Source organism: Trichoplax adhaerens, genomic scaffold (assembly GCF_000150275.1).
Source record: "Trichoplax adhaerens TRIADscaffold_1 genomic scaffold, whole genome shotgun sequence".
NCBI classification, from domain to species: Eukaryota; Metazoa; Placozoa; class Uniplacotomia; order Trichoplacea; family Trichoplacidae; genus Trichoplax; species Trichoplax adhaerens.
In genome coordinates, this window is record NW_002060943.1 from 8,535,875 (window position 1) to 8,549,276 (window position 13,402).

The following is a 13,402-nucleotide window of genomic DNA, read 5'->3' on the forward strand; positions in this document are numbered from 1 at the left end:
ATAAATTATTCTACAATTAAAATGCATTATAAACTGAATAATCGCGGCGTAGAAATTGTAGAAAGGTTCTTAACGTCTCATTCCAATTTTACAACATTTACTCTTTCAAGAAGATAAATAATAGCAAAAGCCATGTCGAAGGCAGTTTATAATAATAATATTAGACGGAAATCACGCTGCGTCATGAACAGTAGCTTATGCAAGATGCAATATTGAAATATATGTGATCTAGTTGCATTATAACACGCTGCATTCTGTACCTTTCACGCGAAAAAGCAATATCTACATTGCTAATTTGCAAAATATCCAAAACTCTATAACTTGATTAATAGATCATTTTATTTTAGCAAAAAATTGCCCCTTTTAAAAACCATCTAGAAGCTAGTTCTACCCTTGATTTGAGTAGTGAGCCATCTATTGTTGTGATAACTTCTAAAAGTCAGAAACAATATTACTTGACTACATAATATTTCAGCTTACTCACAGTGTAAAGTGTATATAGTACATTAAATGTTACTGATAATATACAGAAATAACAGACGCCAATATAAATGATCTAATTTTAATTCCTTTCTATAAATCTTTATGCACCGTATTTTTGACAATAATGTGGCCGATGAAATACGATACTGTGGATAAACACGATAGCATAATCGCATGCAAGATACTCTGTATATGTATATATGCGGGTACATCATATGCTAAACGCAATCCTAAATTGATATGGCTAATTTAAGCCAAATACATTAGATTATAGAGGTATACCTGTATATATAAGTAATATATATACTGTATGTATAGGGTGCATCACATGCCAAACATATTCCTAAATTGATATTGCTAATTTGAACCAGATATTGAGATTATATCCCTAGACTTTAACCCAAACTTATGCCAGTGATAGCTACAATAAATTGATTAAAAAGAAAAATCTCTTTCGAAAGAATAAAATGTTGTGATAACTGTTCTACTGCGAATATAATACTATTTTAACAGCAGATATCTACACTATACTATCAGAATTATTGGATTAGACTGCGAATAAGTGTTGACATACAAGACGTAAACACTTTATCATACTACTATAATTGGCGTAAAATTTATCTTGTTCAATCCAATTTGACCCGAAGAGACTATCTAACTAGACTTCGGTAGTATAGATTTGTAGCCCTTAAGTATTTGTGTCTGTAAAAACAAAAGCAAACGCTATTAAGTGATGCTCAGCCAATGGAGAAATATGTAATGTTTACTTAAAATTGAATATACTGTATATAGGAAAGAAATTATATAAGCAGTTGTTGTAAAATGTGTAATAATATTTCTAGTACATCAAATTTACTTTTACGCAAACATCACCGTAATATTATTACAAATTACAAAAATTATTCTAGACCGAAATATCTTTAAAATTCATAGTTGTTACCTTCCTTCGTCTATCGTTTTACCGTCTTTTATAACCACAATATTATCGCATTTCTGAATGAATTCCAATCTACAATATCAATAATTTAAGTTTTGAAATGGTTCTGTGATTAAATATTGCTTTAATGGTGTATAGATAAATGCAGAATCTATATTTAGTGCACCTTATTAAAAAGTTACTAAAATTTACACTAGTAATAGTCCTAGAAATTTTCTTTTAAATATCAAATATATATGATCAATCCAAATTAGTCATCTAAAGCGGATATTGTATTATAAATTTATAACGCAAGCACAATTTTGTACCTATTAGTACTTATGACGACAGTCCTTTCATTGAAGAGCGTACATAAAGGTTGAATTATAGTATCCCAAGATTTATCATCGAGATTCAATATTGTCTATTTATATCAAGGATAACATTAGTTGAATGAAAACGATAAGCAGTAAAATTCCTTTCTTCTTAGCTATGTAATTTTGCATGACTAATACGAATAGAATTTTAAACATATACTTATTGCTTTCAAGAGGATCATTATTCCATACTATGTATAACTCCCTTATTTCTGTTTCTGTATAAAATTATACCTCTGAGAGATCTTCGATCAGAACAATTTCCGGATCTTTCAAAATAACTCTAGCAATGGCAATTTTAACTCTATCTTCAACTCTAAATCTTAACTCATCTATACCAATTAGGGTGTCATAACCTAATCATCCCCAAATTTATATCATATTACATAAAGTTCCATCAAGATTTAAACCGATTTACTCATTAGCTATATTCTTAATAGATGTCGGTTACCTTCTGGCAGTGATATTAGTTTTTCATGTATACCGACTAGCTCGCAGGCTCGGATAATTTCTCCTTCAGATTTATTAGAACACCCATAACTGACGTTGTGTCTAGTCGGATAACATAGGTAATATTATGCATCTGTTGGACGAAATGGTAGTCCTATGCAATACTTTACGGTCTAAAAATCATGGATATTGCTATTTAATTCGTACTTTATAGTGCCTTGAATGAGTTTCGGTTCCTTTGGTATATAGCCTATATTCCTTCGCAAAGACTTCCAGTTTACCTTAATATTTAAAGTAGTGTTGATAGAATTGCTTAAGACTAATTCTATTCTCTCTCCCTATCCTAGATGATTAATATTCCTACACATTGTATGCTGTTTATGATTTACTTTAGTTTCTAAAATGATGATTAAGAACTTAGGAAGGATTTACTGTAAACAGGCTTCAAAGTATCCGTGCTGAACTTATTACTTATGAATCATGCAAAGTTTTGGATCATTTGTAAATCTATGTTAACAAATGCTAGCCTTGTTGAAATGGCAAAATCTAAAGCAAACTTTTATGCCTGCTTAAAGTTCTGGTAGTAAATAATAGTATCTACACACTAATCACCGACTTCGGACAGGAGACTTACCAATTGGATATTCCTTCCTAGGACCGTAATTTTTCCTTGGTGTAAAGGGTGCCAGCCATAAATCAACTTTAAAATCGCATCTTTACCACTCGTTGGTGACCCCACCTAAACCAAAACCAATGAAAATTATACATAGTGGCTTGTATAACAGAAATAGTAATCATATATTGATCAATATTATCTCCAAATATCGATGGTATAGTTATACTAAACCAACTAATGCTAAAGTCTGCTGATATAGGACTTGAAGGGAGACATTTTCTATAGCTGGATATCTATTCATGATAATAATTACAACCAGATAAAATTACAATATTGATTAGCATTTAGATGTACTAATGGTTAGAAAAATATTATAATAATAAATCTTAAAGGTTAAAAATACAATATATACGTAAATACTTTCGATTAGGTCGAGATGATACATTTTCCATTTTGATGCCATCTTGATGAGCCTCTAAGTCAGGCAGTTCTTTGTAGTTGTTATCCTTTAAATTTTTTATACAGTATTCATTAGGCAAAAATTCATCACTGTATTATAAATTATGTTTTTAAGTTACATGATCAATTATGAATTCTAGAAAAAGATCTTTATAAATTGGCTAATTAATTTAAACATGAATTATCCATTCATACCACACTATTTTAGTTACCTTCAGGAGATCTTGTAAAATTGTAAACAACCTATTAATATCCTGGATTTGGCCATAACTATAAATTATTGAATAGAATATTAAGCCACCCAAAATTATAAGTTGAGTTATAATTACTGGTAAAATATTGCTGTATTCTGGTCATGATGGACTTAGTTAATTGACTATTGCAAGCTAAAATTGTTAGTTGGTAGTTTGGATTGGTACTACAACTACTACTTTTTAAAATTTTTATAAATTTACGACTATTAAATGATGAATTTGCTGCAAAAACTGATAATATTGGCAATAAAACTATAATTTTCGAAACGATTTCTATGATCAATTATAGTTTAAAAAATTCTCTATAAATATTACATCTGTATTTTTTATTCGAAAGTAAAATCTCATAGCATGCTTCTAGTAATCCCGTATAGAGCAGTTGCAAACCTGGAATTTGAAATTAATGTTCTAACACAGGAATATATGACTTCCAAATAGATAATAAACAAGACTAAATCACCAACCTAAGTAAAAATCATAATTATTGGAGAATCAGAGATAGCTCGGTTATTTTAAATTAATCGTTTAATGGATGGTATATTGATTTTAATTACCGTCAGTTGTGTCAATAGAATCAGTTTAATTGTCGCTATGCCGCCGCAGAAAAATCCTAATACCGCCAACAAACTTTGTATTGAATGAGTCCAGAAAGCAGTAAATGTCATCCTCCACGATGAAGCCTATCAAAAGTTTGCGAGGTATGAATCAATTGTTTTAATTATAAATGATTGCATTCAGGGTTAAAAGCAGCAGTGCATATTTACTTTTCTTTTAGTATAAGGACATAAAATTCATAATTACTGTATGGCATTTCGTATAAAATTTAGATAAGTCAAGTTTTTTAGATTCTACACTAAATAGAATAGCGTAATGCTGTATACCAAAGAATTATAATTCACAAGTAAGTAATTATGAAACCTCTAAAATACAGACTATATGAATTGCATGAAAGAGATAGTCAGGATTTAGTGTTAAATATAATAAAGTAAAATATACGTATTATTATTCTAGATTTTTATACCTGGTTTTCAGCAATTGCATGATGTAAGCGTTTAATCTCAGAATCTTCACTGCAATTTAGTTGCACCTAATGGATTTTATTATTCATCGAGAATTGCCACATTAACGAGTTAGTTAAAAGCTAAGTTACCAGAGTATAACCAGTATGCTTATTACTAGTCTGTGTTATTTAAAATATATTCTTTGACTTACTGTTTCATAGTTTGTCATTAGATGAATGGCTATCGATTTCTGTTGATGATTATGTTTAACAGTTTCCTGATATTGTTTGCTATAATAGATATTTCCAACCCTGACAGAAACTATATAAAATGTATCATTAGAAGTTGATGGTAGTAAGCTGCTCTTGTAATTTGAGAACGTTTGAGGTTAAATAGGAGACTCTACTCTTTTAAGGATTACATCATGAACAATTAAAAAAAGAAGAAGTTTCAATAGGTATTGGCTCACCATAATATAGTAAAATAAAATATATTAAAGTACAACCAATCCAGGCATTTATTGTCGTAGAAATAAATAAGACCATAAGTATAATATCACAAATCGTCGGAACAATAAAAAAACAAAATTGCCTATAAAAGAGAATGCTTTGATTTAGTATTTATAGTATTCGAAATCCAATCTAGTTAAAAATATTGAACTACATCTGATCTGTGCATAATAACATGACGCAGCTGTTATGGTATACTAATTTTAAACGAATTAAATAGATCTAGCTATGAGTTTAGTGGTGTATAATCACGTACTCCAGTACATCAAATATACTATTAAGCCCATAAATGATATCCGCTGCCTTGCTTGCTAATTCTCGATTGCTTAAATTAATGAACCAATAATAAGATTGCCTAAATAGTACAACAGTTCATTCAGTTAATTTTTATAGATCCACAAGTCAAGAATAAATCTTTGTGAGCTCTCTTAATTAGAGTTGCAGCCTGTTAAAATATAGCTAAGTTATATTATGAATAGCAACTTACTGTTGGACACAACTGAATATTTGCACTTGAGTTGACATTAAAACGGAATGCCTTAACTTAGTCCAGCATAATATTCGTATATTTGTTATTAATCCAACTCTTCCTAAACAGTATTATATCAAAGAATCAAAGTAGAATGCATATTAAATTTAATTGCTTTTACCGATCTGATTTCATAGTATTACAAGTTATAAACAATTATCAATAGAAATGGTATCTATTGAATGGATGTTATACGATTAAGAACAGTAGATATTAAATTTTCATTGGTATATTTGCTAGCAATACTTTAATAATCTGGACCATCTGTTTCTACTTACCATCACTACCGTTAAGAAGGAATTTACACGTCGCTAAAATAGCCATGTATTTAATTAAAATTTGCGCTTTACTGGAATCTATTACGCTATCCACTAGATCGATAAGATTTTACAAGAATAAAGTTAGTGATGATTGCAGATGTAATTGAGTAGATATAATCAATTTATATCATTTTCATTACTTGTTATTAGAATACTTAAAATCGATAAACAACAGATCAGTATAAATATATGATCATAAGCTAGCTCTAACTGAAAGAATTACCAATAAGTTTAACATATATCATGGCTAAAAGATTAATTGCTCGCTCCAACAGAACCAAAATAATACACATCATGATGTATACATAGCTCCTACAAAGAAGAATATTAGACATGAAGGGGTTAGTGTGATTAGATTTGCAACTCTAGTATTACTAAAAATAGGAGTTCATCATAGTAGGTTCTGTTCTCATAATAATCTATTGCAAATTAATTATAACGTACGAAAATAGCCTTGGATACCAAAATTTAAGCACATTTTGGATACGGTGGTTTAACGATTCTTGCTGTTGATTTGTTTCCAGCTCTTCATGCTAAGAATTAAAGAGGTAAAATGAATATCACATATTTGCTTTACAATTAGTCGATCATAAGATATTTTATTCTAACGGCTTAGTCCATGTCCATTGATTCTATCCATTTCATTAATAGTATGCCTTATTAACGAAAATATAGTGTTGTAATACACCAATTACTCAACTTAGCATGCAGTAAAATTATTGTACGTCATGAATGCCATAATTAGATGATTAAATATAACAAAGTATCATTATAATAAGGATTTCAAACAACGCAAAGCAGAGGTATCACAAGATTGCTGACGTAATAGTGTATGTTAATTTCATGCTTGTTTCTCATATACAGTAGTAAGATTTACTACGCTATCAAAAATTTTTATGATCCGCAATACTAGTCATGCATATTATTCAGTATGAACAGTTATTACCCTTCATGGCTGATAAATAATTATATACTTACTGTGCTATACAACTTAGCTGATCTTATTGTGTTCTACAATTAATGGCAGTATTTCTACATCGATACAGTCGAAATTTAAAGTAATTATTATGAAACAATATCGATATATTACCTTATTCAGCTTTGTAATAAAATGGAACAGAACAACGCGTATTATATATCTGAATTTGACTGCTTCTCATCATTGATATATTAGATCGGAAAAATAGCTAATCAAATACCGAAATTGAACACTATTATATTACTTACTAATAGAGGATAATTCTGGTCTTGTAAATTAATGGAGTTGTAATCAAAAGATTTTCTTTGTCGAAATAATAATATACTATGATATATCAATGGTAGTAAGGCAAGTAGAGTAGCTATGTAGCGGATAGCAAAACAAATAGCCAATGCTACTTTGCCTAAAGATAAAAATGGTAATAAAATAAAGTCACTCAGCCTAAAAATTTTAATATTAGAAGATTTATGTTAGGATATTATTTAATACAGCCCATCATTATAATCTTCTATGAAAGAAAGTCTACTTTATATCGTATCATGCTAAGTTCCTACCTTCGCTATTGAATTGCCACCACCATTCCGAAATATCATTGAGCGTAAAGTAGCAAGTATCAACGGTCAGTACGGCTATAACGAAGATGAGGAAAGGTAATACTTGCAAGCAATGATGCATTCTTGGTCGTGCTCTTCGGTAAGCCTGCCAGATAATTAGCCATCCTAAGCTTGTACATGCCACATTAACTGCAACATAATCAGCTGGCAATTGTCTGTCATCTAGGTTAACGATAACAAAGTAATATTTCTAACTGGACGGAAATAAATTTATGCCCATTATCGAGATATGAAACAGATAAAAGCCTTTCTAAATATAACAAAGTTAATTCTCTTCGTCAAAGTAGTAAGATATCATAATATTTCGGATATAAGAAGTAAATATATCAGTTGTTCAAGTTAACATCCATAATATATAATTAATTGAAATGTAAGACTATCAAATTTACCGATAAATTTTATTTTCTTGCTATGTTACTGTACTATCGTTTTTAGCAATAACAACGTCGTAAAAATTATCGTTGTATGAAACATCAGGTAAATCTTGACACTTTCCGCTACATCATTTTATAGAATCGTTCAATATTGTTCATCTATAAAATGTACACATCCAAAATCCTAGCTATACCGGCTGTATCAGTTATGACCTGATTATATATTTCCAGTAAATGGATATCAAAATCAGGGGGATTAAGTTCTAATCATTTGATAATTAATATCTCATATACTAAGTCGCTAAAATTTACATGAAACAGTAATCCACTAGTATTGTGCCTTTACGCTGCATTCCAGTTGGCTTAATTGTTATTTATTGAGCAGAGTATCGTAAATGCAGGTAGCATATAATAAAGACATATAAACTAGAATATTACCCTCAAGAAGTAGTTTAAATTGTTATTTTTATAATACGGAATCCTCTGCTTATTATAATAATTAGTAATAAGTACTGTGTCCAAGATAAACTGTAATTTAATAAAGTTGCCAGATGTTATAATTTTGTTATATCTTTACTTAGGTCCTTAGAAAATAGATTGTCTTTTTTCGAGAAACTTTTTTGTTAAAAAGAAAGGATGATCCTAAACCAAATCTTATAACTTCAAGTTAATAACCTTACTGGCATCCTAAGTAAGTGACTACCGTATTCTGTCATTCTGTAAGTAAGCATAATTTATTCCTTCAATTGATAGCACTAAAGTATGGATTAACATTTTAGATTGTGAAGGGTATCAATGCAGATAGTTGGGTGTCCTTATTAGTCTTCGTAGGAATTAAAGATGCAACTTTTGATCAATTTCTATATTCTCAACATCATATTTTACGGCATAACAGATTACTTCAACATTTCTAGTGTAACTATCATCTTGATTGATCGATTGATAGCTATAGGGACAGATCTTGAGTAACGATATCGGTGACATTTCATCTTACGCTAATTTTTTATACTCTCTAGAAGGGGATAATCAAATCATTAAATATCTTAAAACTTATATTAATGTCTTATAATTAGGTTAGGAGAGTTACTACCTCCTACAGTAGCTACTTTGGTCAAGACCACTCTTAACTCATGAGATTAGCAATAATATTCATTATTGCCTTTCTAAAATATGGCCTACATTAAAGAATTAAGTCGCCTGGTAGTATTGTAAAAATTACTTTTAGCCTGGATTCGTTTTTGGCATGAACGGCTATCCTCTTAAAAGGTAGTTACGAAAGGGTTAAGATTATTATTCTTTCTTTTTGTCAGCCTGTTGTTGAATTGAATCTACTTGAATATCATGATCACTATGAGACTGTAGCTATTAAACATGCATTTCGTTACTTACGATCATACAATAGTTTTAAAAATAAATGTATATTCATAAATGATACAAGCGCTACCTAATACCAAGATTTATAGGGCAACGATAAGGAAAATCCTAAACTTGAACGCAATTCATAATTAACCTAATATTTATCATTCATTTTTATGTAAGACACTACCCGCCCTAAAAGGTAATTTATCGGAAGTTCTTTCTGATTGCAAAAACAAGCATCGTTGAGAAAGATATAAACTTGATAGCAAGATCATTGTCACGGTAGTCAATTCTGCCACTGCTGAAAATAAATTGACAGCAATCGAATTACTTTCCACCATAGAATAAAACAGAGATCGCCACTGTCAAAAGTTACTGTTTAGAGGGGCTTGTCAGTATTTTCATTTCTAAGGATATATATCGACGTGGCGGAAAATTTTGTTTATCATGCATGTATCGGCAGATTCGATGCTCTGTTTCTGTTATGAAAGCCATTACTAATAGACTAAGATTATGGTAGTAAGACATTTGATGAAAAAGCAACTGTAATTGATAAAGTAAATAGTAGTGAATACAATTTCTGCATTGCAAGATTATTAACTGAGAAAGATTGACAGTCAAAAAGAAGGTTCGTACAGCAAGCGGACAATACAATATAATAATCCATTCCAAATTGTTCTGCTGTCATGTAAACCTTTAAAATACGGTAGTCAAGTTAATAAGTCATTCGGCGTTATTCTTAGGCCAATGACTTTAGTTTGCAACTTACCGGTAAAGATAGACAAAATGGTTGAAACGAACCAAGTTAACAAGATAAGTATACCAATAGCAAGAAAAATTTGGTTACATAATCGGATTGCTTTTATTTGCTGTCTTTGTTGTTGATTCGTTCTATTCGGCCAACAAGCTGAAAAGTAACTTTGAATTAAGACAATCAAGGCAGAAAGTAATAATAAACCAGCGGCAGTAAAAGTTTGATAGTAGCACAAAGTTAAAAGTTCTTTTAGTGAAATAGTTAGCGATAATCCATTATATCCAGTACAAAATGGATAAGTTTTGTTAAGTTGAGTGGTAGACATATTGATAGGTGATACTTTCCGATTTATTGACACGCGTTTTGACGCTTAATATTTAACAGATCGGCTATTATGATCCGGCATAATTCTGGTAATTGTATTATTGAGTCAAAATTGTCAATTGATCTACAGGAATATGTCCTGATTTATCCTTGAATAATAGGCAATTTGTATAATGTATTGTGATAATGCTTTTGAATATCACAAGTTCTAGACGAATAAGATAGATTGATGCCATCATCATGAATGTGATTATTACCTTGGACAATATAATGGCTTAATTTTGTATTGAGGCTATTATTAGATAAAGTAGCAGGATGCTATGGCTTGATCCAATCACGCATTGTCCAGTGAGAACATTTAATAGCACCATACTTGAAAATAGTTTAGTTTCAACATTGTTATGACATAAAAGTAAAATGACTTTTTTTAGAAAGAGGAATAGCCTGGTTCATATTGTTTATCGAATTGATTTTGAATAGTATCAACATCGAATCAGTCAATCCTTTGCAGCGATGCATCGATGATTATAAATGCTGATTTGGATATCCTGATTTTAATATTTGATAAAGTACATAGCGTACAATAATACTAAATTAGATGAAATTGACAATCTTGACACAGATTTCATACTTTATAGTCGTGCTTTTATTGGTTTTTAGTGAATAAATTATGAATAGTCAATAGTACAATTTCATAAAATTCTTGGATTTCCATCGATAGGCAATGAAAAATGGCTTAAAATCTTCTTAATAGTGCCAGTAGTAGTTTTAGGAAACTATTAATAACTAAATATTTTTTGAGTATCATATTAAATTCCATTTCATGATGTAGCACCATTTAAACTGTATCAAAGATGGAGAAAACGATTTGGAAGTTAACGATTTAGATCAATTTAGTGGCCATAAGCTACCGTACTTATTCTTCATAACGACTGTAATCGTACATTATTTAACAGCAATTGTAGTTCGATATTTCAAGTCAAATTTTTTATTTAAACAAGTTAAATATCCTTGAAACTTCAATCTGATATCGCAAGACCATTATTATTGATTGGTATAAGATTGTTAATTTTATAGCAATAATTCTAATACGGAGATTAAATACTTTGAAGTCGAAGGTTTCGTACTAAAATTGAGTACATATCATTTGATCGGCTCTTTAAAGCTACTTTTACGTCTCATTGGCGTGGAGTGTGAAACCGCTTAAAATTTAATTTATAAAGCAGCATATTGTAGTTGGTCATAGAGTCTATTTGCAATAAATCTTATTTCAAATTGTACAGTATACTGATTAAGCTAATATTTCTTGATTGTGGGAGAAAGGTCTTGAAATTTAGCATTTCTTTGCATGTTGACAGAGTTTGGATATTGTAGCTAACAAGAGGAGTGACATACCAATATTCTTTGTATCTTATCCGTTTAACATCTTACAAAACTTTACATTGCGATCTACGATAGCAATTTTGATATAGAAGTAGGATAATTGATAATCTTAATCCAATAGATTAAGATGCTATCACAGAATGAATTCAATTTCATAAGGCTACTCTAAAATATCAGCTGATATAAGACGCAAAGCTGATATATTCTAATGCAATTGGCAATTCTGACATATTGTGCAAATGTGTTTTTTGTAATTTACAGTTGTAGTTTAGGCATAAGATTTATACGAATATCATCACAACATCATTTCCGTTTCTTTGGCCTGCACAAATTTTGAGTACTGTTATCGCTATATATAATGAAGATCTGTATATTATGCTACAGCGATTTTGACATAAATACTGGGTACTCTGTAGCGACAATTCTTTATTGCCATCTCATTTTTCGAGCTATTTTGGAGTTAAATCGATTACTTGTGGAATAAAAAATAAACGTACAATATGTAGCAGTAGTTCTGAAGTAGATTTTATCCATTACTTTCTATTCCTTTATTTTCATTCGAAAACCTGTTTTGACATTGAAATCGATACAGATTAAAAAATAAATGCATCTAGTAGTAATTCTGAGTTAAATATTGCAGTACGCATTATACTAAATATTAATTTTATTTCATTAGCAGATTAAATGCTAGAGAAAAATGAATTGAATTTCATGATAGTTTTTACGATTACATTAATACAGATACTGTCTCTTAGATACTAGAAGTACTTAGAACTTGCAATTATGAAGTCAATCTTTACCAAGCCTACTTCCATTACAATTGATGAATGAGCCAAGGCTGAATGCGTTGTTACATATTATATTTATTTATCATTAATAGTACTTTTATTTCGTTGGCAGATTAAATGCTAGAGAAAGGTTAACTCAATTTGGTATAGTTTGTAATTTCATTGATATAGACACTGTCTCTTGGACATTAGAATTGCTTAGAATTTGCAATGATGAGGTCAATTTTTTTCCAAGCCTACTACAATTGTACTTAGTCTATGAATTTAGACTGGATATGATATTAGTATTATATTTATCCATACTTGATAGTATTTTTATTTTGTTTGCAGATTCAACGTTAGAGAAAAGTGTAGTGAATTTGTTATAGTTTTTAGCATTCATTGATATAGACTCTAGAATTGTTTAAAATTTGCAATTACGAAGTCAATTTTTACCAGGCCTGCCTCAATTATACTTGGTTCATCAGTCCCAAACTGAATTTGAGGTTACTCATTATATTTAGTGTTATTAGTATTTTTGTTTCGTTAGTAGATTACATGCTAGAGGAAAGTTAACTAAAGTTGGTATAGTTTTTAGGTTTTATGATTCCATTGATATTGACACGGTCTGTTCCATAGTAGAATTGCTTAGAATTTGTAATCATACTTGGTCCATCAGCCCCAGACTGAATTTTGAGGTTACGCATTATATTTGCGCTTAATAGTACTTTTATTTCGTTAGTAGATTAAATGCTATAGAAAAATTCACTAAATTTGGTATAGTTTTTAATTTTTACGATTCCATTGATATTGCTAACATCTATTCCATAGTAGAATTGCTTAGAATTTGTAATTATGAGGACAACTTTTACCAAGCCTGCTTCAATTACACTTGGTCTATGAGCTCAGACTGATACCTACTGATGCACTTGTG

At 30.1% G+C, this 13,402-nt stretch overlaps 1 protein-coding gene across 1 annotated transcript; it reads right to left on the bottom strand.

Annotated features, from left to right (window-relative positions):
• Window positions 1–374: 374 nt before the first annotated feature.
• On the bottom strand, window positions 375–5,918 carry TRIADDRAFT_52274 (uncharacterized protein; the record flags this gene model as incomplete). Its single annotated transcript, XM_002108821.1, has 15 exons — window positions 375–432; window positions 1,424–1,492; window positions 1,729–1,823; window positions 2,011–2,132; window positions 2,228–2,328; window positions 2,434–2,507; window positions 2,861–2,965; window positions 3,514–3,571; window positions 3,943–4,019; window positions 4,110–4,235; window positions 4,577–4,642; window positions 4,768–4,846; window positions 5,322–5,420; window positions 5,553–5,655; window positions 5,873–5,918. The coding sequence occupies 15 exons, from the start codon at window positions 5,916–5,918 to the stop codon at window positions 375–377; spliced, it is 1,278 nt and encodes a 425-aa protein (XP_002108857.1).
• Between the last annotated feature and the right edge of the window lie 7,484 nt (window positions 5,919–13,402).